At 35.3% G+C, this 20,717-nt stretch overlaps 1 protein-coding gene across 3 annotated transcripts in view; it reads left to right on the forward strand.

The window, feature by feature from the left end:
• The window catches only part of clstn2 (calsyntenin 2), a 416,881-nt gene extending 397,556 nt beyond the window's left edge, over positions 1-19,325 (forward strand). For all 3 annotated transcript variants that reach the window (XM_008106290.3, XM_008106291.3, XM_062976556.1), the window contains one exon: positions 1,978-19,325. In XM_008106290.3, coding sequence (XP_008104497.1) covers positions 1,978-2,181 — 204 coding nt within the window. In that variant the 3' untranslated portion in view covers positions 2,182-19,325. The remainder of the gene's footprint in view (positions 1-1,977) is intronic.
• The last annotated feature ends 1,392 nt before the right edge of the window (positions 19,326-20,717 follow it).

The raw sequence follows: 20,717 nt of genomic DNA on the forward strand, positions 1-20,717 counted from the left end.
ATTCAATGAATGAGAAACAAGTGAAAGTTAGTCCCAAAACGTGGAATGCTTGGACATAGTGTTCTATGAGTGCATCTGTGCATGAATATGCATCCTATGCAGTTGGATACTTTGAACAATCATGGCTCTAGTTCTCATGAAATACTTACATGTATTACCTTTGTACTGAGTTGAAACATCTATACCCTATCCTTTAGGGGAAAGCTCCAAGGGCAGCTTATAGACAGTTGATTTGTCAGTGAAAGAAAATGAAGTGGTAGGAGTTGGAAAAATAAGCTAAACAGCTAAGTCCCAGTATGATTAAAATAGGTGTTGTGACTTTTCTGCTCCTTCATTGGCCAGAATAGTAAGATTTGGAAAGCTGGAGAGAGGAGCTCTCAGTGACAGATAAGCCCAAGTTGACAGATATCTGACTAACCTTCCCCTGTTCCACCCCCATCCCATACACAACTCAATATGCACAGGAAAAGTTGTATGAGTGTCATTTTATACCTTCTATAAAACAAAGTGATATCAGTGTTTGGGGTGGCACTTATATTGGCACTCATGCCAATATCCTGTTCCAAGAAGGGTTTGGCATATTGCCATTTACAGTGGTTTCCCTTATACTGAATTGTGTAATAACTATGTTGAAATTATTCCTACCAGTAAAATTGATATTAGAAGAAGTATCAAAATACATTGAAATAAAATAAACTATTTGATGACTTCTGTTAGATATAGGGGGTCCCTTTTTATTGATATTTAATTGTAGTAGTTGTGATGATTGAAGGGATATTAATTTGAAACTTGGTTGCTTTTTCATGTTAAGATAAATTTTATTTTCTTCCAAGAATCCATCAGAAGCCTGCTCAGATCTTTCTATCTGTGTTTTCTTTAGACTGATGGGCACATACAAAGCAGACCATAAAAATCTACTTTACTTTAAGCCCATGTTTTATTTTCCCTCGATGGCATTTACCCTTCCCATTTTCTCTGACTTAGGGCATAGTGGCTGGGAAGGGAGGATGGATATCTTAAACTACCAACTGTTGGAGATGTTGTACAAGGGAAGGTTTCATAATACATCTCTCATCTTTCTTTCACTGTCAAAGGAAAATATTTCTTAGATGTGAGCAAAAAATTTTTGAAATACTGTAGTCTTATCATATCTGGGTTTTTTAAAAAATATGTCCGGAAGAGCATCTTATACTTTGTATACTAATATATTTTTATACTGCAAGCTAGAAGATTATGACAATAATGATAACAATTGTGATTTTCACTATAAAAATACATTTTCTGTCAATTGAATACTGATGAATATGATTTAGTTTGATTGATTTATCTAATTAGTGATAATTTAAATGGATCCTGTAAAGAAGAATACACATGATCATTAGTGAGTGGCACCTGTCATCTTTTGTTGGCCACTTTCATCCTTCAGCTTTTCCCTTTTTACTTTTCAAGATTGGTACTGCTGGTTTATTGCTATTCTTAAATTATGCGTTATGCTGCAGCATTTGAAGAAAGAATTCATACAAGCAAATTTATTTATTTATGGTACTTTTACCCCGCCTTTCTCAACCCTGGAGGGGACTCAAGGCAGCTTCACAACATGGCAATAATTCAGTGCCTTTAGAAAACAGAGTACAAAAACAACCATTTAAATTAAATTAAATATTAAAATACAACTAAAACAATTAAAACCTTTAACTCCATACATTAGAGTAAATCACATGATCCATAGGCTTAGTCCAGGCCATTCCATTAGTCGGTTACACATCTTTCATATCTATTATTACACCAAATTTCCTAAAGCTTGGTCAAAGAGCCACATATTCACTTTTTTGCGGAAGTCAAATCAATTACTATTTGCCCTGTCATTTAAAATCACAGTGCCAGATTTTCTAGCTACATCCTTATTTTTGCTTAGTTTTTAGTGATAAAGTTTCAGGGTTTCTAAAGTTCTTTTTTGTGTGTTTCTGCACATTCTAGAAACATGAAGAACCTCGCAATGTGGAAGAAGACAGTGAGGAGGAGGAGGAGGAATTAGAAGATGAAGAAGAAGATACAACTAGTGCAGAGTCAGATGAGAGTGATGAGGAGGAGGAGGAAGAAACCATTGGAAATAAAGAAAGTAAACGGAATGTAATCAGGCAAGATCAGCTGGAGTGGGATGATTCAACACTACCCTACTAGAAATCCTTAGTTCTATTGATCCTTTTGTATACACCAATACTATGTATTTCTGAGTCAATCCTACTGAGTCAATCCCATCTTGGATCTATGAATTAATTGACAGGATTAAACTCCCTATTGACTACAATGGTAGAACTGCATTGCCTGAATATGATGTAGTTTTATCAAAACTGCTCCAGATTCCTTTCCTAGTGTATCAGTAATGGCACCTGGTAAAACACAGGGTACAACCATTAATGTGTCAACAGTAATAACACCAGCCTGATGTCATGTATTCTTGACCACTTCTCCACTTCCATGATATTCCATTATCCTCTGAACATGAATATGCAAGTGTCCTGTTTCCTAGAGGAGTAAGTCTTGTTGGCCTTTAAGGATATAGTCAAATTTTGATTTGATTCTCAGTTTAAGAACCTAATCTTCAGAAGTAGACAAAGACATACGTGCAACTAATTGCAAGAAGGAAATTAACTTGCTTCTTTTCCACTTTTCTTCTGTGTCTTTAATTGTCTTTTGCAAAAAAAATCCTACTACTTTAAACTGTGTTTTTCCTATGTGTATGTAGGACTCGATAATCCATTTTTCTTTTAATATTGAAGTCTTGAAGGGAAAAAGGACTTGCCCTGTCCACCTACTGAAACTCAACTAATGCCATGTAAAATCCCATGAACTGAAACCTTTGCTTGTGATTATGTTACTTCATCCTCTGTCACATAGATAAAGCCCTTTATCTCATGTGAAAAATAGGCTCAACTGGAATGGCTAAGACCTATGCTTCTGATCTTTGTAGAAAATCTGAGTAACTTGAATTGGAAATCATTACCTTGTTTGAGTATCTTATAACAGTGGCACTAATACCATCGCTGGGATCAGCTGGGATTTAGACAAGCGCTGTTCTATCTAAACACCAAACAGCTTCCCAAAAGTTTCCTTTTGCATGTATAAAAATGATGCCACATTTAATTATTGCAGTTGAGAATATTCCATTTACTGCTAACATTTGTTCTTAGAGGCAAAAAAGAAGTGCTACATGTGAAAGTATTTATGCCTTTTTCTTCTAAAACAAATACTTCAAAATAATAAGAAAGCTTTGACTGGATTCTTTTTTTAAAAAACCCACAAATATAGGAGATTTTGAAACACATAACTTAAAAGTAAAACCAAGTAGTGTAGTTTGAAAAAAATGTAGTTTATAATAGAAAATAGTTTTGCATTTCCTCCTCAACAATGTATTCTATATGTTGATAAGATCCTGGCAGGTCTGTGTGGTTTGTTGTATTATTTTTCTAAATATTTCTATAGTTCTACAGTTAAATAAATGCAAAATAGTGCAGTACTTAATGCTGCGCATGTTTTACATACATAGAAACCATAGCATTTGCTGCAGAAGCAAATAATTTTGTTGTGGTTTGTTATTTATGATTTCATATTTTTCCTAAATATTTTTTACTTTGGTTAAACTTGCTTATTTCATCTATGTTTTAGAGATGTGCCATTTCATTATCCTGTGTCAAGGAAATCTCATTGTATTACAAATCCCAAACCACAGGTTAAAGTTGTCTGTGGGTTTGTAAGGGAAAATATTCCTCTGCTATTTATTTCACATTAGCCATATATGTTAGTTCTGAGTAAAGACAAACTAATGTCCTGTTCCAGCAATGCTAAAGTGAATGGGTTCTGAAGCACAGTTAAGACAGTTTAAAGTTTAGAGCATTTGGCTCTGTAAAGCTATTAGATCTACAAAGAAGGGGGGGAAACCTAAAGTAATAACAAAAGATAAAGCAAAGGTCAAACAGTCCTACCAGTGATAAACCGGACAAGAATGAGCCAAACCAGAGTCAGAGAGCAACCCAGAATCCAAAAGTAGTCAAATTCAAACAACAACCAGACAAATCCTGCAAGGTCAAACACAGTCCAAGGTCAGTCAGTGGCAGATAAGACCCAAGACATACAAGAACATCTTACAAGAACTAGGGCTTATTTCACAGAATGTGCTCAACAGTTGGACTTAGGCAGAATGGAGACTTATGGTTGAGTTCCCTGAACCTAGAAGTGCCTAAGAAAATCTCTCTGAGCCTTTGCATCATTAGGACAGTTGCTACATACTTTGAGCAGCATCAGATTAGATGATTTCCTCTATGCTGCATGCTGTTTGGTTATTGAGGAGTCCACAGGGTGTTTTTGCTATCTATTGAGGAGGTGTGCAGTCTGTTAAAGCAGGCACAAGGCAAGACATGTATGTGTTGGTGAGGGATTCATACTTTTTCTTGATAACTAATGTCCTACAATTTAATTACTGCTAGATTAGAAGATATCCATATTTAACCTGAACAGTGGGCTAGAATATGTTTCTTTTTAAAGCAAATTTCTCTGAAGTCCCAAATATTAAGAATGTAAGCATATTTCACAGATCATTTTTTTAAAGAAAAGACAAAACAAAAGATCCCCCCGAGATAATGATCAGTTATCACAGATTTTTTCAATTTGGTACATTTTTACAAAATAAATACAAAAAAATGTAGATTTTGTATTCAAAAATGATGTTTTGTGCAAAAGAAATGTTTTTGCACAAGATGATTTACTGTGAAAAAAATATAGGTTGTATAAAAATAGATTGTGGGGATTTTAATCAAAATCACCACCCACACCACAAAGTTTCATTAGAAAAACATGTACATAACATTGCAGAGAAATTTGTAATCATCCAACAGGGAGAACTTTTGAAAGTATTTTTATTGCTTATGAGAATGAAATAAGGAAAAAATCATGTGACTACCAAATATCAATTATATTTAAGCACAGCAATCAATTTGTTTTTCCATCATGTGTTATTTAGAGATTCTGCCAAGACATACAACTTGCTCTGTGGCTGACATATTGGTTTACAATATGATGTGATTTGAGAATTACAGTGAGTATTATTAAATTATCATGAATTTACATCTTACCAGCAGCCATAATTTCCACTCTCTCAGTTGAATTGTTCTGTTGTAGCAAGCTTAGAATATGTTCAGAAGGCAGCTTCTTGTACTCCTTGTTTCCCCCTATTATATAGGTTAATGTTAGTCATAGTAATGGTCCATGGATTAATGTAAGTTCATAAACCATTAGTTGCTGGTAAATTTCTAGGAGTGAAAGAAACCAGAGTTTAAAAAAAAAAGTTCTGCTCTCTGGCACAATGGCAGGTGTGTGAGAGAAAGAGAGAGTCCCTGTGGGAACACTTATCAAGGTTGATCTGGCATCCAGCACTCTGGATCGGCCCCAAAATAAGTGTCAGTGCAAATGTGCCCATGGCCAATAAGGGCTCAACTGCACTGGGTACTTAAGTCTAGTGTATATGTGCCCCACAACACCTCAGATCTGTTAAATCCAGGGTCATTATTCAGATGGCCCTGAAGTGCATCTGCTTCACTAGGGCAGCCTGCATCTCATGCTAATGGGTCACCATCATTGCCATTTCTAGCTGGCCAGGGAGATCTGTCTGAGCGCTGGCCATAGTGGGTGCCTTTGCTGACATTAGACTTGGGGCTCCTGCACAATAATAATAAATAAATAATAATAATAAACTTTATTTATACCCCGCCACCATCTCCCCAACGGGGACTCGGGGCGGCTTACATGGGGCCATGCCCAGAACAATACAATATAACAAAATATAATAGAACAACAAATCATAGCACATTAAACAACACAATAAAAGAAAATATACACTACATTAAACAAGATCAAAAGAACAATAAAACCAAGGGCGGGCCACATGAACACTAGATTAAAACTCGAGGTGAGAAAGGAAGTAGGAGTAAAAACCACAGAGGACAGAGTCATAAAGTGGCGGTGCAATCTGGAGGACAAATATTGAAGGAGAGCAGCAAAAGGGATGTATGTAGTGATTACTCTCCAAAGGCACAACGGAAGAGCCATGTTTTCAGGTCTTTCTTAAAGGCTGCTAGTGTAATCAGTACACTAGCAGTGTACTGATTCAGTAAGAAGGAATAAGCAATATCCCTGGTTGTGTAAGCATCTCTGCCAATATCAAAACAGGGTGCTCATAAGACCAGGAAGAAAGAATGTCCCTCTTCTTCTTCCTGATTGTGTGGGCACCCTGTTCTGACATCAGCAGAGGTAACCACAATGGCTAAGAGCGCAGATGAAGCTCCAGATAAGAGCGGTGGCAGAATGCAACTAGCCTACAACCAGTAAGTGATGAAGTCATGGAGAGTTGCAACAGCAGCAGAAGCCCCTGCTTCTGCTCCTCACAGTGTCAATTATACTATATAACAATTTTTTTAAAAAACTAAAACCAGCAGCCATTGAAATTAGAATGACATTCTATAGCATTCCACCTGCAGACCATTTTTCCAGCTATCCCATATCTTGGCAGAGCTGGGTGTGGGGAAATTGGTTCCATCATTTGTTTGGTTTGAAATTCTTGTGAGCACTGGCAGAAATGTCCTTTTGGGATAAGTGTCATGAAGGACATCAGGCAGGTATCAATGTATAGCATAGTTTTGATTATGCATGCATCTTGTCAAATGTAGATCTTTTGGCAGGCCAGCTAGCTGACAAAAACAAGCAAAGAAGTCATCTAGATGATGTGATCATAGTGAGGAAGAATGACAAGCTGAAATTTGTGTCATCAAGTGCAAAGATTGCATGCTTTAGGAATAAGAGAATGATCAGAGAAGGAGAGATACTTGAAGTGGAAAGATTTATGGCAGCTCCATAATTAACACTGTTTGCTAACACATACAGTAGAGTCTCACTTATCCAACACTCGCTTATCCAACGTTCTGGATTATCCAACGCATTTTTGGAGTCAATGTTTTCAATATACCGTGATATTTTGGTGCTAAATTCATAAATACAGTAATGACTACACAGCATTACTGCGTATAGAACTATTTTTTCTGCCAAATTTGTTGTCTAACATGATGTTTTGGTGCTTAATTTGTAAAATCATAACCTATTTTGATGTTTAATAGGCTTTTCCTTAATGCCTCCTTATTATCCAACATATTCACTTATCCAACATTCTTCCGGCCCGTTTATGTTGGATAAGTGAGACTCTACTGTAGTTCCACATTTAGTTCTGTTGATTAATTTACTGATAGGGTTGTTGTGTGTCTTTCGGGCTGTGTGGCCATGTTCCAGAAGCATTCTCTCCTGACGTTTCGCCCACATCTATGGCAGGCATCCTCAGAGGTTATAGTTTCACATTTAGGATCTCAAGGTTCAAAACCTGCAAGCACAAAGGTTTCCACATAAGCCCTGTCCCAATAGTGAACAATGGGTATTTTGTGGTGTTAAGAGTCAGAAGAATAATAAGTACAATAATTTTATTATAATTTAGTTTAAATTATTGTTTTATCAGAATTTTTGGGGACTTGCATCTTCATAAGTGAGACTTATGTCTTCAGGAAACAAAATCAGGCAGCTTTGCAATGTTCATATTCAGCAAGGGGCTGCTGTTAGTTACCATGTAGAGGGGAGGCAGCAAAGTGACTTTTGAATATGGGGACCAATGGACAACAGAAAGTGATACAAACTGGAACCAATGCACAATGGAGCTGCTGGGCTTTGAGACCCAACAGAAAAGGGACTAATACCCAAGGGGACTCAATGGGCAACAGGCATTCCTGATGCGCATTTAGATAGCATTAGTGAATTCCAGTTTGCATTTGTAAAACTTCTGCTTGATCTGATACTTTTGCCACAATTCAGTAAGAGGGTTCCCTAGTGCCTCTGCTATGTAGCCAAATTTGTTATGCAACTTGGGTGTGACAAAGAATTCTAGCCTTTGATTCTAAAATATATGTCTGGAAAGCTGTTCAATAGTTTGAGAATCATTCTTGGAAAAGGAGGAGCAAAGCTTAGAAAAAGAAGCATACCAAGATTATTGGATTAATGCTATTTATTTTATTGTTTGCTTTATATTCCACCCATAATTAGGGAGATATACAATCAGCTTCAGAATTACAATATATTGTTTTATTAACTAATGTTATTTATTTTGCCATATAGATAGAAATATATATTCACATGCCAAATGAATTTACCTGCTGTAAATGTTTCTAATAATAAGGAAGCTGTTTTGGATATCAGGAGTCATTGTTTTAGAAATTCATAAGAATACAAAACTTTTCCTTCATGCCAAAGTACACAAGTCACATCACTATCTTCCAGGCAATACTACTGTGTTTACCTGAAAATAAAGACAGCGTCTTATATTAATTTTTGCTCCCAAAGATGTGCTAGGTCTTATTTTAAGGTGCTGTCTTATTTTTCCATGAAGAAGAATTTACATTTATTGTTGAACAAAAAAATGAACATGTATTATATACTGTACAGTAGTTGTCATCACAAATCAGCATAACCAGAGAAACTGTGAATCCTCTCAAGAATTTCTTGTTACTACCATTATTTTCATATACAACAATCTATGGTATGTACATTTACCAATCCTGCATGCTCCAGTGTCCTGTTCGGCAGGCATGCTTCCAAACAAAACCTTTGCTAGGTCTTAGTTTTGGGGGAGGCCTTATATTTAGCAATTCAGCAAAATCTCTGCTAGGTCTTATTTTCAGGGGATGTCTTATTTTTGGGGAAACAGGATGTATACTCATATAGACCCTGTGATATATAGGCTACTAGAAAATGTCCATGTTACACAATGGCTTCATTTGGATTATCATGGCTTGGATTCATAAAGCAAGATATGAACAAGCCTTTTATATATAAGACTATTCTATTCTGATAAATAAGGTCAAGAAATCTCCAATCTTCAAGATTACTATTTTATTCCAATTGAGAAAATATGTTTCTAACATTGGCAATGTCAGAATAAGCTAGAACATTTCACCAACTTCAGACCATGGTTCAATATTATGTTCTGCAGCTGGTAGCCATAATTATCTGATTCAGTTATGGGAAGCTTCCACCGCAAAAGCAGAAGTAAAAGGACTGCATACTTAAGCGAAAGAATAATTCACATGTCAGTTTAATAAGCTGAGATATGATCCTCTGAACTAGTCCTGAATGTGGGTGCTGATTAGATTAATTATATATTTATGTGACTTGAAAATAACAATATAATTCTTAAAGCACAGTTTAGTTTTCATACACTCAATTTTCAGCAGCCTAGTTTAAGTTATTGGAATCAAGTGCAGTAAATCTTGATGCCTATCACGTGATTAACATCCCAATTTTTGTGATTAATGTTTGCTCTGCCTTTGTGGGTTGCTATTTCTTCCCTCGAGCATTCTGTGTGCTGTTTTTCTGCTTCCTTGCTCAAATGCTTCTCTACTGGCAACAGATGGCATATATTCCTTGGACAGGAATAAAGGTGTCATAGCTATTTGAAATGTGTCACATGAAGTGTAACTAGATTTTTCCCTCCTCTGCCAGTAACACAGTAGAGGAAAACCTGGTTATTTTATGCGCCTGAAGAATGTGGGAGTCAGAATTTTGTCACCATCAACATTTAAATACTATTGTGGCAAACGACAAGGTACTTTTCAAGCAAATGCACATCCCAGTTTCATTAAGCACATTCATTTAAAACCTTTTCACAAAGACAAAGCAAGCGAGTGCATTTATATAGTTAAGAAATTATCTTTGAGGAGGCTGTAAAAAAGCAGATGAATGCATATGAAATTATCAGTCCATTTTACCACGAATATGGGTCGGGGGTGCAGGATGGAATTGGGCTTTCTCTGTAAGCAACATTTAAATCTTGCTAAGTCTAGATCAGGAAAATAGTCTCATATAGATTATCAAATCAAGTCCTAATGCTATTCTTTTGTCCACTTTAATTGAATTTTCTTCAGTGTATATTTAACAAGATCAAATACACTTCAGAAAATAAAAAGGAACCAAGAAATGATTAACAGTTGTATTGATCCTGCCTAAAAAGCAAACATCAAATATCATAGTTTCATTTGTTTGGGTGGGGGTGGGGCATTTTTTTCCATTTGTATCAGAGAGTTGTAGGTACCCTGCTGTTCACTAAATTGATATCCTGACATTTTCAGCACTATAGTTGCTTTTTGGTGCTGCCAACTAGTCCAAGTAGGGGGTTCAATTGATTGTTTTTAGTAGTAATTCCTTGGGCGCTAATTGCTTCTTTGAACAGTTGTTAACAATGCTATTGCAAATGAGACGGAAATACCAGTAATACTGATTCTGTAGTACTTTATATTTAACTCCTAATATTTGGCCACGAGTTAGTAATAGTTATGTATTGTGCCTTTTGGATTTTTGGAATTATTTATTTCAAAAATACCACTTATTTCTGAATATATATGATTAGGGTATAACAATGGTTCCCTCAGTCCATAAATTTATATTCATTCTTGTTCTAAATGTACACTTTGACTCGTATGCTTTGGCACTACACTTGGCATGGTTAATTTACTTTCAAGTTTAAATCCCTAACCAGACAAGCAAATTTAGAATGATTTCTCATGCTGTTACCCTTGAAATCTATATTAATCTTCATTGCTTCATTTATCCCTAATCTAAGTATGGAAGAGAAAAAGGATATGAGTATAAATTCTGCTGTCACCATTGCCTTTTTGAGACTGAATGTGATGGATTCAGTACAGGACAATGAAAGATGAATGTTCCAATCTTCCACATAGTTAGAAGAAACTAAATGTGTTGAAATATCTGTATATGATCAGACTCACTGATATATGATCATGGTCAACACAGGCGATGGAAGTGGAATAATACAGCGGTGAATGTCACATTTTAAGCCTGGAGATAGTGGAGAATTGGCAGAGTGGTATGACCATGGATAATAATACTTTTTGTTAGCCAGAGGTTCTATGACTTTTAATTCACTCTGTCTTAATTCATTCAAGTAATATGCAAGTTATGGTAGGCTAGATCCAGACTGTTTTCACCAGATCTGTTCAGTATATAACTGCTGGTAGCATAAATCTCGACAATTTTCACTGATTTTCCTTTCTGATCTACAGACTTCAGTACTACCTCCCTCACTGGTCCAGATGGTGCACAACTTTCTGGAACAGATTTTTTTTTTTTGGTGGTGGTGGTGGAGGGAAGATGAAGATTGGATGAAGGGGGGAAAGGAGACTTTTGTCTCCTCCTCAGTATATACTGGTGGTTCTCTTACAGTTTTGTTCAAGAATATGGTAATCCATAAATCTGTGTGATGCTCAAGAACTTATCCTGAATGCCTGTTATTGTCAAATAAATTCAACAGACGTTTTCCCATAACTTCTTCAAATAACTAATGACTACTTTATTAATAATTTATTATAATTAAAAGTTTTGTATAATAATAATAATAATAATAATAATAATAATAATAATAATAATAATAATACATTTATTACCTGCCTCTCTCTGTGGATCAAGGAAGGATACAACATCATTAAAACAAGAGATAAAACCCTCTTAAAAGACATACACTAAGATACACAAAGTTAAAATACAAGTTAAAATCCACAAATGAAATGCAGATTAAAATTCACAACCTAAAATCGACTGCCAGAATAGATGGCAAAATAGATGGCTTAAGTTGTATCTTAAGCATTATATGTCCTCTCTTTAGTATCCAAAAATACTAGAGCCAAATTCCAATTGGATCAATGAGTATACTACAACTGTGAAAAAGATTTTTCCAATATTTATGTAAATATCATTATTTGGATAGAAACGTAATAGTTTGGACATGAATAATGCCAATATCCAGTATTCAACTATTACATGCCTAAATAGTTTAATTTCATTAAATGTATGTTGCCTGTCAACATATGAGCACCCCATGAATTTCAAGCAAGGAATACTCAGAGATGATTTTGCAAGTTCCTATCTACCACATATGAGTAGACATATGAGTAGATGCCTGGGGAGTCCCTTGCTATGACCAGCAATCACTTATACCAGAATGGGAATCACATAGGATGTTGGACTGCCATTCCCAGCAGTCCTAGAGAGCAAAGCCAAGAAGAGTGAGAAATACTGTCAGTTACAGTTTAGCAACATCTGAAGAACCACATATCCACACCCCTGACCTATACTCTGAATTCAGGCTTATGGAGATCTCAAATTTGGTTTCAGACAAAATCATACATTTCAGATACCTTGATCCCATGAAAGCCATGGCTTAATAGACGAATACTATTACTTTTGAAGTGTGCCCAGAAATATCCTTGAAGTCAATGAATATTTTTATACATGAGTGAGGGAGGTCATTCAAACCAACATCTGTGTAATCTGGCTGTTATATTCTAAAATGTCTGAAAATTGTTCTTCAGAAACCCTGTAAAAATGGATTTTCAGCAACCCACACTAAACACTGGCATTTTTGAAGTAGTTAAAGAAGAAGTAAAGAGGAACCAAGATTTACTCTGTTATGTGAATATATATATGTAGAAAGTTGACTCTTGCAAGAGAACAGGTAGGAAATATGAAAGTGGAAGAACTGGGCACTTGGATGAATGTTGATTGGATGAAACACAAATTACAGAATATATATATATATATATATATATATATATATATATATATATATTGCAGGGAACACTGTATAGAACCATTTTCATTAGAATGCATGTGTGTCTATGTACCCTGTTTCCCCGAAAATAAGACATCCCCGAAAAATAAGACCTAGTAGAAGTTTTGCTGAATTGCTAAATATAAGGCCTCCCCCGAAAGTAAGACCTAGCAAAGTATTTGTTTGAAAGCATGCCCAGCGCCTGCCAAACAGAAGACCAGAGCATGCAGGATTGGTAAATGCACATACCAGTTGTACATGGAAATAATGGTAGTAACAAGAAATTCTTGACAGGATTCACAGTTTGTCTGGTTATGCTGGTTTGTGATGACAACTACTGTACAGTATATAATAAATGTCCATTTTTTTTTGTTCAACAATAAATGTGAATTTTTCTTCATGGAAAAATAAGACATCCCCTGAAAATAAGACCTAGCACATCTTTGTGAGCAAAAATTAATATAAGACACTGTCTTATTTTCGGGGAAACACGGTAACTGTATACAAACATTTAATGCGAAAAAGTTAATGCACACTGGGAACTCTGTGGGTACACACTCAATGCCATAACATACAAAGTTAACTTTTGATATTTGTTGGACTTTCAGCAATTCATTAGTCTCAAAACTCAGAAGCATTAAACACAGCCAATTTGGTTAAATTAGGTGTGCTTTGGATCAAATCCAAAGTGAATAGTTCAAAACAATTAAATGATTAAGATGATGCCCTTAATATTATCTTGAAATTTTAGTTATTGAAACTCATTATATTTATAAGGTGGCATAAAACATATGGAGCATTTTTCATGGCATTCGCACTCTGGTGGTGTATGAAATTAACAGTTCTATCAACGCTATGACATGTGAATATGATAAGTGTTCTGAAATAACAGTACAGTACAACCTTGTCTTCTTGATGTTTAATCTTTGACAATACAAAAGTTAAGGTGTTGTCAATGAATTAAAATAGCAAGTGCAAAGTTGATGACAGCTATGTATTTAGTGTGAGATGCAATTCTTCACTAAGTTGGTTCTTAAAGGAAACAAATAATTTTAGCAATTTTCTTCTCGATGCAAGAAAGTTATCAAAAACTGCACAGTTTAAGAGGCTTTATTTTTGGGAAGGGATGGCAGAAATATTTATTTAGGTGTTTATCACTTCCTTCCTTTAAGACTGAGAACATCTTGTCTACGATCCCACAGTGGATTTCCGTGTCTGAGTGGGAATTCACATCCTGTTCTGCCAGCATCCTAGCCAAACACTCAAACAACCACACCACAGTGGCATGTGCAAACTTACCATGCAAAAATTTGGGTACTGTTTTAGATCCAGAAAACAATATTTTGTGCAGAAAATGCAATTTTTGCACAGAAAACAATGTTTTTGGGGTTTTTTTGCTGGAAAAAAAACATGATATGCACAGAAAATATTTCTGCATAGATGCAGAAAATGCTGCTTTCTTTTAAAAGAAAAGGTGGGTTTTGTATATAGGTTCTGGACTGTAAAGATTCTGAATGGTCCAAGATTTAGGGCTTATTAGCATTGGGAAATACACTTCATACTTTTTTCTAAATATTCTTTCCACCTCTATTATCTTTTCCTGATAATACTGTGGCAGAAATGGAAGGTGATGGTAGGATAGTTGCTGTCTTTTCTATTGGACTATTGTTTGTGCACAAAGCCATATGGATTATGGATAATTAAATTGACTAATATTTCACAGATGCCAATGTAGATATGATTGCTGAATTCTTTGCTATAGGAGCAAAGAACAAAAATGACTTCAGGTATTTAAAATATCTTTATGACAGATGCATGGAGTTATTCAGTAGTTTTAGTATCTGGGCCAGGTATCTTTTGAATATGTGTAATTATAGCATGTTTCCAAACTTCCTATAATTCAAGATGTTTCAAGTTTTTTATATGTAATTTCAGCCAGTTTAGGCCTGTTTTTTTTCTCCAGGGATTCTGACATCAAACTGAAGAGGGAATGGATGCTATTTAAAGTCATATAACTCTAAATTATTTAATACAGATTGCTTATTAACCCCGTGAGTATTCCTATTTTTTATTCAGAATTGGTGTGGTAGGAAGTAGTAAGATGTAAAGTAGTCTAACACATAATGGAAGATCAACTAATGATAAATCTTCCTTTTGAACAAGAACTTTAATTAATTTGTTCTACTCTATCACTGCTTTAGTGAAGAACATAGAATTATAATTTAAAGGGCTTGTTTCTATCTTTCTCAGGATTAAGCTTTCACTGCCTCAAATCATATAAGTATTTAGCTGACTAGTGAAACTCATCAAAAAGAAGTTGTTTTACATCATTTTAACTTTTCATATGCCCTAACATCTTCATTTCTGTGTTATGTTAATTAGTAACACTATCTTATCTTAACTGAAAGTTTTGACATAAATTGATAGTTCACATTTTGCTCTCTGTTTTTGCTTAGGGACATAATTTTTATTTATTTTTTATATCCAACTAATATTGAATCCATATACTGCTTTATTACTGTAAAAACTACAGTATCTTTACAGATATGTATACTGGTGATTAACTGGTTTATTTATTCATTTTATTTACAACATTTCCACCCTGCCCTTCTCACCCAAGGGGACTCAGGGCGGCTTACAACAACCGGCAAAATTCAATGCCAAACAGATCAATAAAAACAGCAACACATTTAAAACCATTAACAATAATCCATAAAATACATTAGTCAAGCTGGTTGGCCATAGTGTTAACTCTAATTGACTATAAATTTGCATAGCATCCCACAAATATAAAAGTATGAAAGATTAGGATAATCTTATGTTGTGCCAAAGCCATAATCACATTTGAACCTCTTTTGTTGCATACACATGAATCCCTGGCAAATGGGAAATAACACATATTAAGATATTAAAACTCTTAATTTGCTAATGTTGATTCAGAATGTGAATCCAGTCTCTAGTAAATCATGGGTGTGAAAAATCTGCAACCGTATTGAGTCCAGACCATTGGTTTTCCAAGGGTACCTGTTGTCCCCTTACTCGTCCCCTATATTGACCCTAATTTTGAGTGGACAAAAATATTTCCCCAAAAGACCAATAGTTATTTAAATCCTTGAGGGGAATCTCTAATTGGCCATTTTGTTACATTGTGTCTTTTACTTTTTTTTTTTTTTTTAGTTCTCTAGAATCCCAGAATAAGTGAGCATCCTGCTCTCTGGGAGCAAAATATAGACATTTGTGGCAAAGAAAATTGGGGAGTGTCGAAGGGTTTTTTTTTTTCAGCTCTGCAGGGCCCCACAGAAGGCAAGGTGAGACACACTGCAATACGCTGCAGCAAAACATAAGAAGAGGCTTATAGTTCTGGACTAACTAGCAACTTCCAAGTTCTATGACAGTCCTCAATAGAGCAGTGGGCAAAATGAGACCCATGGACTGCAGATGGTTTGTTAATCCCAAAAGTATGGACCCTCAAGCTGCCAGAGCCCCTAATCTCGCAGTTGACATTTCATCCCAAAGCCTTTATATCACTTAAAAAACTACAGAAGCAAAAAAAAAATGACCAAAATAAAAATAGAAAGCAAGCAAATATGTTTTTTACAGCCCCCCTCCTTCAAGTGGAGTTCCTCCCCAACTCCCTCAAAACTACTTTCTTCTATTTAGACCATTTATGGAGCTTTTGAGGTGTTCAGGTGTTGTAAATTCACAGCTCTTTTGCATCAATTTTGAACTTTTTTCCAGAAGAGATAATTGCTCAGAAAAAAGCATTGCTAATTTTATGTGGTCTTGAGGCTTTGGTGTGCCAGAGCAGCCTGCTGAGGGCCATGAAATGAAAAATGCCACTCTTCTGCTCTATAGTTGCCTACCCCTGTCCTGGTGTATTAGTCACAAGCTATGAAAAGATGCATCTACTCCCAACACATTACATTTCTAGTATGCTTATTGCAATTGGTCTGTTCTTGCAAAACAATATACGCTGGAATCATGTAGCACCTTTGAGACTGAGAGAAATAAAAGTATAAAAAGGTATGCTGCAAACTTCTTTCAGTTATCGTCAAAGAATTTATTAAATGCTGATGCAAACTAATATGACTTTTTAAAAATACTGTTACATTGATCTGGTTTAACATCAGTTAATTGGATGCATTTCTGGGATTTGTAAAGAAAAAATATTTCTGATAATTTTGTCTCCTTAGCCATGACACACTGGAGATGAGGCAGTATCCCCGGTGAGGGGCTGCTGCTGAATGGATAATCCTTTTGAATGCACAGATCTTGCTGACTATCTGTTTCAAGAATTCTTTAAATTTTGCTTTTGATAGTCTGTTCAATGCTGCTTGATGACCTTGTTAGTGGTGATACAAATTGCTTGAGAAGTGTTTGCAAATACTGTATTGAAATCAGTGGGACCAAGTGCATCATATATGGAGAAATGAAAACCCACTGGAGTCTTATCAAAGACTTAACTTTAATATAAACATAGCTTGAACCATGTTTTCTGATATAAAGAAAAAAGAAACAGTGGAGAATGAATAGGAAACATTAAAAGGAAAAGTAGCATGAAATGGAAGCACTTTGATTTAAATGAGGATCATGTCTATTTTTAAAATTCTGGTTTTTTTTTTCAACTGTGAGTTCTTAGTATCCACTGGGGTTTGATTCTAGAAACTCCCATTGATACCAGAATCCATGGATACTTAAGTCCTATTATATATAATTGCATAGTAAAAATGTTCCTTAGATAAAATGGCAAAATCAAGGTTTGATTTTTGGAATATTTTTTAATATTATCGAGCAGTAGATTGTTGAATCCATGGATGTACAGCAGAAGGCCAAATGTCTATAATAATGACTTACAGTTATGGATCACAGGCTGATCACAATTAGTGTACATGCTAATTAAGAAAAGGCATTTCTGCTGTCACATAAAACTTTATGTGACATTAAAGAAAGAAGGTGGACTTGTATGTGAGTTAGGATCCTGTTATATTATTTAAATAATTAAAGACATATTACATAGGGAAGGAAACAGGAATCTTGTGAGGTCAAAGGAAGGAAGGAAGGTTTCTAGATTTAGAGGGCATGTGTGAACTCTTAAGCAAATGGGTGGAGTTGGCATTAGAATAACAGACTGTCTGGAAAATCCATGTACATTACTATGAATGATGTGGGAATCATATTTGCTAGTTGTTATGAACAGAAAACAATGGTTTACTTTTAGATATTTGCTGATGGAAACGTTTTTGGCAACTGATAAGTGTTCTACAATCTAGTGTGCAGCACCTAGCAGAATGTAATGTTGAGCAAAAAAATTATATACAGCATGAGACATAGTAGAAGATATATTTCAAAAGATTGCAGTAATGGAAACAGATCTCCTGGTTTCAATTCCTAAGGAAACTCTGTTAAATCAGCAGTGTGGAAGAGACTTTCAACATAGCCCCCATCTATACAGGCATATAATGCTGTTTTAATGCAGTTTGACTGCATTGAACTGCTTTATATGAGTCTACACTGCCACATAATGCAGTTCAATGCAGTTAAACTGCATTATGAAACAGTATGGTACAGCAGTGTAGATGGGGCCTTACACAAGACAATGTCTGAAACTCAACCATTGCAATTTCATAGGCATTTCCATTGATCTGTTGGTGATCAAGGCACTGTATCTGCCTGCACTTTGAAAAAAAGTTTCCTGTTCCATAATTGTTTGGAACTCTTTTATTTCACTGTATTTCATACTAACTAGACAGTAAAAGTGCTAGTTTGCTACATTAGAAAATGTAGCATGTAGTCATTTTTCCTATTAAACTTTTAATTTGTAAGATTTGCATCAATGGTGGTCCATTACTTCATGCTGATTAGCAATAATTCTAGCTCCTGGCTTTCCCTCTCCCTCTTCAGTTTCTGAAAAGTCTATAATCTGTGCCAATTTACTCACTCGATAGTCCTGGTTATTGTTAAGAGACAAAACAAATGTGATATAACACAATCGTATGTCCATTGTGTGATCGTTCTGACCCCATTTATGTACCTGAAAATCACTCTGTACTTCATTTATCCATTCATTACATTGAAATATATTGCTGTACATGAAAGGCAATCAAACAACATCTGGAAGCATCTTGTTGCAAGTGGTGAATTAAACTGTAAAGAGTGGATCTATATAATATATGCAGGATAAGGAATTCAATGAGTATATGCAATTCAGAAGAGGAATATGAATGCTTTTTGAATATGACTATAGTATAGATCTGCTTATTGTTATTTTTTAAATAAAGTTCTTTAACAAAATGTACAGATAGAAATGATCACATAATAAAAGGGAAAGTGGGGAACAAATATAAGTTTATTATGTAGAAAGAATAAACTCATTTATTTCCTTGCCCTCCCTACCCTCAGCTTTGTGATGTAAATCATGTCACTTTAGAACAATAATGTCTGAATTTTAGATTGTAAAAGGTTCTGGGTTTTACAATGTAATTTGTCAAATGCTTATGGAAAACCAACTTGCATTTTGAAAACTTGCCCTGTATATGTATTTAAAAAACCTCCTTTTTGTGATCACTCTGGCACTTTCTGTGAATTGGCCAATAAATATGATTTTAGGATTTCACATAAAGGTAATGTTTCGTAATCTTTCATTCTCCAAACAAAATGCGTGAAGGAAATATGAATGAATGTGCATGGAGAGATGGAGAAGGAGAACAAAAGAACATGACTGTAATTGTATGTTTTGCTTCCCTTCCCTAGTCTCTTTCTCCTCCCCACACTCTCTCAATAATTCTCTACACACATATACTCACACACGGGCACACACTACTTTTATATCATATTTAAACAACATTTTATTGAATACCACTGACAAAATGCTAGTGGTGCACATACAAAGGGAAGTTGAAGAAACAAGTGCCAGCTTGACTTTCACCAAATTTAACTCTGACAACAAAAACAAAACCATCAAATTTGTTCCATCAGTTTTCATTTGTCCTCCCCAATATCAACCAATGGAAAAGTAGCAGTGTGTCAGCATGCAAGGTTGAAAGAGAACAGTGTGATAACAGAGACAATAATGGGGGGGGGGGGGTGTCTAGCATTCAACATATTAAATGCAAATAGATGTTGCCTATCAATTAAATCTGAGGGTCACATATAAGATAAAAGTATTGGTACAAGATGTGGTCCTAAACTATGTTTTCATTTCTGGTAAAGGATCTCATGGCACTTGTCCATTCTCACAGCCTTATAGAAACAAGTTTCATTGTAAAGGAGTAGGGGAAGGAAGAAAAAGCCAAAGGGCTGAATGAAAAGAACAGTCAAAGGGCATAGCAGCCTAACATTACTGTGACTAAATCTATGAGCAGATCTCCTCACCACTATAAACCTATATGCAGATAAAATAAAGAAGCTCTTATCATAAATAAACAGCTATAACTTAGCTCTCTATATTTAACATGAATTTTCCAGAATATATTACAGAATGTACTATTAATATTAAGATTTGTTGAACTGGTTTAATCAGAATTTAGCAAAGAAAGATAAATTAACAGAATGTGTTGTTGTTTTTATTATCTTTATTTTTATCCTTCCTTTCTCCCCATAGGGACTCAAGGCAGCTAAAGACAACATGGCACCACCCAATAAAATTTAAGACCAGTTACATTTTTAAAAGAACCATTGAATATTTGTGCCATGGTACAAAAGTTTAAAAACAGTTAAAATTCAACAAAAATACAATTAAAATTACATTTAAAAGCTAACATCTCTCTCTCCCCCACCCCAATTCTACCCACAACATCCTCAGCAGCCTGCACGTATTAGTCCTTGAAGCTATAATTATTGTGTGCCTTATGAATTTCCACCTTATACTGACCTTCAGGTGAACCTATCACAAGGTTTCCTGAGACTGATCACACCCATCAAATTCAACATCCTAGCATGCTTCCAGCGTGTTTTGGGGATGGAGCCCCATGCCGGCCATCATATGATGTCGTGTGACTTCTGGTGGAGGCCC

Source organism: Anolis carolinensis, chromosome 3 (genome assembly GCF_035594765.1).
Source record: "Anolis carolinensis isolate JA03-04 chromosome 3, rAnoCar3.1.pri, whole genome shotgun sequence".
Taxonomy (NCBI): Eukaryota; Metazoa; Chordata; class Lepidosauria; order Squamata; family Dactyloidae; genus Anolis; species Anolis carolinensis.